Source organism: Sander vitreus, chromosome 15 (assembly GCF_031162955.1).
Source record: "Sander vitreus isolate 19-12246 chromosome 15, sanVit1, whole genome shotgun sequence".
In the NCBI taxonomy this organism is placed as follows: Eukaryota; Metazoa; Chordata; class Actinopteri; order Perciformes; family Percidae; genus Sander; species Sander vitreus.
In genome coordinates, this window is record NC_135869.1 from 16,442,374 (window position 1) to 16,448,961 (window position 6,588).

At 41.2% G+C, this 6,588-nt stretch overlaps 2 protein-coding genes across 7 annotated transcripts in view; one reads left to right on the forward strand and one right to left on the reverse strand.

Annotated features, from left to right (window-relative positions):
* Positions 1-2,195, reverse strand: part of dnm2a (dynamin 2a) — a 40,133-nt gene extending 37,938 nt beyond the window's left edge. For 5 of the 6 annotated variants that reach the window (XR_013503016.1, XR_013503015.1, XM_078268652.1 and 2 more), the window contains exon 1: positions 1,732-2,195. Coding sequence is in view for 4 of the 6 variants with exons in the window: in XM_078268652.1 (XP_078124778.1) it covers positions 1,732-1,892 (161 nt within the window). In the remaining 2 variants the exon portion in view is untranslated. The remainder of the gene's footprint in view (positions 1-1,731) is intronic. The other variant, XM_078268650.1, reaches the window with a different exon arrangement.
* A 79-nt stretch (positions 2,196-2,274) lies between these two features.
* The window catches only part of qtrt1 (queuine tRNA-ribosyltransferase 1), a 9,219-nt gene continuing 4,905 nt past the window's right edge, over positions 2,275-6,588 (forward strand). Inside the window, exons 1-7 of the mRNA XM_078268655.1 lie at positions 2,275-2,648; positions 2,767-2,835; positions 2,961-3,099; positions 3,210-3,404; positions 4,796-4,934; positions 5,026-5,101; positions 5,226-5,335. Coding sequence (XP_078124781.1) covers positions 2,364-2,648; positions 2,767-2,835; positions 2,961-3,099; positions 3,210-3,404; positions 4,796-4,934; positions 5,026-5,101; positions 5,226-5,335 — 1,013 coding nt within the window. The 5' untranslated portion in view covers positions 2,275-2,363. The remainder of the gene's footprint in view (positions 2,649-2,766; positions 2,836-2,960; positions 3,100-3,209; positions 3,405-4,795; positions 4,935-5,025; positions 5,102-5,225; positions 5,336-6,588) is intronic.

A 6,588-nucleotide genomic window follows, 5' to 3' on the forward strand; every position in this document is an offset into this window, starting at 1 on the left:
ATGAGTCACCTTTACATTAGCTCACCTGTTGCTATAGTGATATGCAGCACCTCCCAAGTGCTTCCAGGTTGAAGCCAGACTTGACCTTGTAGTTATAAGTTTAACATCGACTGTTCCACCTTGACTGCCCTCAAGTTCACCCTCATAGCAGCAACATGCATTAAGAGTAGCAGCAGCACTATTTTATCGTTTGGATAAAAAGATGGTAAACACGAAAAGTGCACTGCTCACATTCATCAAAAAAAAAGAAAAAAGAATGACCATGTACAAGTGTGCATGCCATAGCACATCTGCAAAGTGCTTGTGTTAGTCCTATTAAATGGAGGTCACAATGAAATGTCTCATGTTAATTACAGCTGATATGTGTCAAGTGCTCTCCCAGTGCAAAGTCCCACTCATCTGAATGAATGTGCACTGAGCACTAGTCTAATCTGTGTGTGTGTTCTTGACTGAGAGCCGTTACGACATACTCTCGCCAGTGTGTTTATAACCAAAGGCCTGCATGCCATCTTAACAGCCAATGTACTTCCTCTCTCTCTCTCTGGGGTGGAAAACCTGCTAAACAACCTGCTTTACTTGCTTGTTTTGTTTATTTATCTGTAGTGTGATCTCTCTCATTGCTGTTGTGGGAGAGGACAACAGGACCAGCCTGTTGAGGAGCTCCGTAGCTTAACCTTTACACCATAGAGAATGGAGATGTCATGCGTATCCTTCATTTCTAAAGTTTTGCCAAAAACAGCAACAAAAGAGGAAGATGGTAAGGGAAGTTGCATTTGCTACAGATGTGAGCCTGTGCTGTTTGTGCAAAAGCCATGCATTCAGGGTAAAAAAATTTAACTTTTTGTCCACCGGCCAAATTGTTAGTGAATGTTCAAATTTTGCCCGCTGCTCAATAGATTACTATTGACTATGTACCTCCACTGCGCTGAGCTTTTCTAACAACATGTTTGTACTTCCATAGCCACATCATAAACATACTAATCTAACAACAAACTGTTATGTGACACAATACAACTCCCATCAACAGCTCTGAGCTACAGACCAAATAACAATTGGTAAATGCAAGTACTGTGGGACATTCTGGGTGAGGCATGTCAACATAAATATAACCAAAAGAAAAAGTTCTCATTCAGAACTAAGGCTGAATAGATGGATGGAAAAACAAGATAATCTGCACTGTGAATGAAAATTAAGTGCCACAATGTGTACTTTACAGACAAACAGTTGTCATTTTTTTCATAAAGATCTTAAGTGTGTCTAAAGGTATTTAGTTTGTTGCTTCTTAAAATGTCATGGTGTAAAGAGGGAACCAGGTAAAATACAAACCGTTTTGAGAGGAACAACCTGAGAGCTCACTGGAGCAAAGAGCATGTTGTGTCTTACTTTTAAACTCGTCATAGTTTAAACATTATCTTGTTAAAACTAGGAAAGCCTGCACTTAAGGTACACACACCCTTGGTACACAAAACAAAGTAAGTTTTCCACAGGCCCACTGGTTTGCCACATAAAGGACGTATATAGGCTAACGTTACGTCATGTTGTTTAAACTCCACTTTTACACTTTCGAGGCAGTTTTACGACAAGTGCGTAACTTAATATTGACGTTACCTACTGGTAACGTTAGCTTTACGGTAAATTGTATTTTAAAATGAGAACGTTACTAGACCCCGCAAGAAACAATGTAAACTATGATAATTGAAAATTCTAATTTAATTAACCACAAGCACTTACTTGCCAACAAAATTTTCCAAGACTGAGCTTTTTCCAGCGCTCTGTCCACCGACCACTGCAATCTGAGGAAGGTCTAAATTGCAACTCTGGCCAATGGAGCTGAACGTGTCTTGAAGCTTGTTGATCAGGGGAATCAGGTCTTCCATGCCCCGGTTCCCCATGGCTTCGTTAGCTCGGAGAGCCCCTTCAACACAACGTAAACCAGAGCCTAAAACTAGCCGCGCTAACTAGCTAGTTAACGTTAGCTTAGCAGGAAAGTGCTCTCCGGTTACTCTGAAATGTAACGTTAGAGTTCCGCCGCTTCAAACAGCTCAGAGTTGTAGTCTCTCCTTGAACAATTAGGCAGTTACAGGCAATGCAATTCACACTTATATCATTTCGTGTTCTTTGAAACGCAGTAACTGAATTCCCAGTCAGCCGAAACGGACGGAAAACTCGCAAAACAAAACTTCCTCTACAAGAACACCATCCGGTTTTGAGAGATGACATCCGATCGAAACCGGTGAATATACCCACGCCTCTTGTCTGCGAAACCAGGCAGTCTATTGGCTAATTTAGCTGCCCTTCCATCAAGCCAACATTCTGATTGGATATTTAAAACGCGTTGCTCCACTTCACATGTTCACTGCAACATGGCTGCCACCACAGAGTGTGGAGCTGATGCAAGTACTTCAGAAAACATGTCCCTGAAGAAAGCTCTGTCTGCAGCTTCTCCCCTCACGCTGCGTATCGTTGCTGAATGCCCAGTGACAAAAGCAAGAGCTAGTGATCTAATACTGCCTCACTGTGCCGTGAGTGCCCCGGTTTTCATGCCTGTCGGCACTCAGGGCACTCTGAAGGGAATCACTGTGGATCAGCTGGAGGCTCTTGGCTGTCAGATTTGTCTTGGAAACACATACCACCTGGGCATGAGACCGGTAGGCAACACTGCAATAATAGCAGTTATGTTTTTCTTATAATTCAGTTGACTTAACAGTGGCTGTATTTTGAATTCACTTTTGTAAATGTCTTTTCAATTTGAACTCTACTGCCTAGGGGCCTGATTTGATCGAGAAAGCCAATGGTTTACATGGGTTCATGAACTGGAAGAGAAATCTTTTAACTGTGAGTTTAGCTTTCCTAAATTAATCAATCAATGATGTATGATGAATACATATTCACAAAAGTACAAGAGGTAGGTGTTGAGCTCTGTGTTAAAATCTTGCGGTTCACTTTCTTCTGCTTAACAGGACAGCGGGGGGTTTCAGATGGTGTCTCTTGTTGAGCTCTCGGAGGTCACTGAGGAAGGGGTAAAGTTCAAGTCACCCTATGATGGCAAAGAGATCCTCCTAAGTCCTGAGAAATCCATCAGCATACAGAACAGTCTGGGTCTGCAAGGAGTAAAATAATTTGAATCATTATTGAATAACAAAAGACCTTCATCTCAGTTTCCCAGTGGCTAAACGACAGCCTCTCCATGTTTCTCTGTGTTCTTCCAGGGTCAGACATCATGATGCAGCTGGATGATGTGGTCAGCAGTACTGTGACAGGACCCCGGGTGGAGGAGGCAATGCACAGATCCATTCGCTGGCTGGACCGCTGCATTGCAGCCAATAAAAATCCAGACAAACAGAACCTTTTTGCCATCATCCAGGGAGGGCTGAATGCCGAGCTGCGCAAGGCCTGTCTAGATGGTAAAAAATAAAACCTGCTCTGTGGAGATCCTTTTTCTACTTTTGATTACCTCCCTATGTCCCTGTATACCGGTGTTGACAAGCATGCAGAAGGATTGGATCATACTCGGATGGAGCCTAAGAAAATGTTTAAATGCCATAAAAATCCTATTGTTTAAATTTGGAAAGGTGCCATAATGAAGGGATAGTTTGGATATTTTGAAATGGGGTTGTATGAGGTACTTATCCATAGTCATTGTATTACAAAACAGTATTTTACCCTCACTAAATTTCCTCACTATTTTGGCCCACCTAAAAAAATCTATATCCGTTTAAGTGTACACTATATTTAGAATATTTTCACTGCTTTACTACCCTGGAAATCCAGAGTTCTCGCGAGAGCACAATTTGAATTTGCTCAGCGAGTCACTCTGGCATTCAGTAATGATGCTCATTAACTATGCTCTTATAGCCAAGCTGCACCAATCACATTGGTGTATCTGATATTTGCGGGTCAGAGGCGAGCTAAACCGATGACAACAGTTTAATCTACCAGTTAGCTCCGCTGGTAGCTAAGCGTATGGGACTCTGGATATGTGACCCCTTGTATTGTTGCGATTGGTCGTAGTGTTATCCAATTGCGTGCAGTGAGATTTTCAAATGCATGTTTGGTGCCGCCCCTTGAGTTTGGCCATTTTCATTACTCAGTGCTAGACCCTTAATTTTTCGGATTTGGGTCTGGATTTCCAGGCTACCGCTTTACCTTGCCGCCAGACAGATTTCCCGACAGGAAACTGAAGCCGTTATATCGCTGTCTTTAAAGCCACCAGGCTCCTTTAACAAAAACTGTAAAATTTAACCTCACAGAACACCGGAGTTGCTGGTCTACCGCTGCTTCAATCGGTTAGTATCTTTGAGTTACTGTGTAACTTTGATGAATCCGAACTAACCCTTTTAACACCAAAGTCACAATAATACAAACAAACTGATTAATGCAGCAGTAGACCTGCAACTCCCGTGTTCTGCGAGGTAAAATTACTGTTTTTGTCAAAGGAGTCTGGTGGCTTGAAAGAAAGCATAGATGGATTTAACGGCTTCAGTTCCCTGTGGAAAAGGGCTGTCTGTGGCAAGGTAAAGCGGTGAAATTATCATAACATGTCATGTTTCTCTCCTTTCCTATCCATTAATGTAAATAAGCTTTTACATAATGATCAGATGAGGAAGTATGTATGAATCAAACAGGTGGCAGGCAGCTTGGATAGTAACAGTCTGTCTCAGATTTTGACGATGCGATAAGGAATCAAGATGTTTACTGTCAAATTTAAAGATTTTGGCAGCAATCTGCATTTTGGCAAAGACAACAGATATTATGATCAAACTTGTGCTTTTGATATTTAATCCCGTTCCTTTAGAAATGACTCAACGTGATGTTCCCGGTTTTGCCATCGGAGGCCTGAGTGGAGGAGAGGAGAAGAATGACTTCTGGCGGATGGTCACCCTCAGCACTGACCACCTGCCACGACAAAAGCCTCGATACCTCATGGGTGTGGGGTACGTTTGTCCGTATGCTTGAAATAGCTTGAGAACTGTTGTGTTTATGGGTTTTAAAAAAAATAACTTACGAGTGTACCTCATGTGGCAGGTATGCTGTGGATTTGGTGGTGTGTGTAGCTCTGGGATGTGACATGTTTGACTGCGTGTTCCCCACCCGCACAGCAGTAAGCTCTTTTCACCTCACACACTGATAAATACTTTTAAATTGTCATTAAGCAGTTTTTAATTCCATATCAAAAACCGATTTCAATTGTGTTTCAGACAGTCTGACTGTTTCTTTTTCCTCAGAGGTTTGGCTCTGCCTTGGTGCCTTGGGGATCTCTTCAGGTAAAACATAAGCAGTATGCCAAGGACTTCCAGCCCATAGACCCAGACTGTCAGTGCCCCACCTGCAAGAGGTAAGCCAAGAAAAAAACGATAACACATTTTTGTAAGCCTGGGGGGCTGTTTCACAAAAGCAGAATTTATAAATCCAGGATAACGGATAAAGCAAGGCTTGACCTAGTCTAATCTGTGCAGCCTGGCTTGGTGCGTTTCACGCCATGCTGAAGTATTTTGGATAGATGCACGTCCACGGCTTTCCTCAACAGACCGCGAGATCGGTAACAGATTTACTGATGCTAAAATGGAGAATACGCATTGTTCATACTGTATACAGAGTGAGCAGCAGCTTCTTCTGGAAGTATGATAACATGAAACACTTTATTTGTAAAAAATAAACACGACCGCTGTAATGAAACAGCGAGAGAAAGCGTGGCAGACGATCGCGGACCGACTGAATGTGTATGTAGCCTAAAAATATACATTTACTGCCCACTGCTCTGAATTGAAACCGTCATAATCATACCATTCAAGGATTAGGCTACTAATCATTTGCACATATTAACCGTTGTACTCTTTGCCTTAAAAGTAAACAGAAGATAATGTTCCTCAGGAAATTTACCAAGAAGATCAATTTTCTACAACGCTAGAATATGATGCGTAAATATCTCTTTCACTCTGTTTCTCCCTCTCTCTCATGGGCTAAATTTATATTTTAAAATATAAATTTCCTAAGTCATATTAACTTCCACTGCTCGCTTTTATTGCAAAGTGTAAAACTGTTCGTTTTTGCAAATGACAAGTGACTCATTGAATGGTTTCAGTTAAGAGCAGTAGTTCGTAAATGTATATTATTAGACTAGATCATTCAGTCGGTCCGCTATTAGCTGCCACGCTTTTTCTCACTTTTTAAATATAGGACGAGTTTCCTTTTTTACATATTATATGATTTTCTTCCTTGTGTATATATGGACATAGAAAGAAGAAAGACACTGAAGAAATTGGACTCTGAATGTTGATATTCATCAGTTATTTCCCCCCAGCAAAATATAAGGTCAAAAACCATTTGAGGTATCCTCTCCCTGTTGTTAATGAATGTACAGTAGTCTACACTATATAGTTATTGGTTCAGTGAACTAAGACTATAATTTGGCAGGATTGTACAATTAGGATATGTTCTTACAATTGTACAATCCTCCCAAATTATAGTCCCAGTTTACTGGACAACACAAATTGTGTGCTAAGAATGCCAATTTATTGAATCCTTTATTGTTAAAGAATACAAAAAAATTTATCAACTGAAACAATTCAAGATGCATTGGTCCACTAT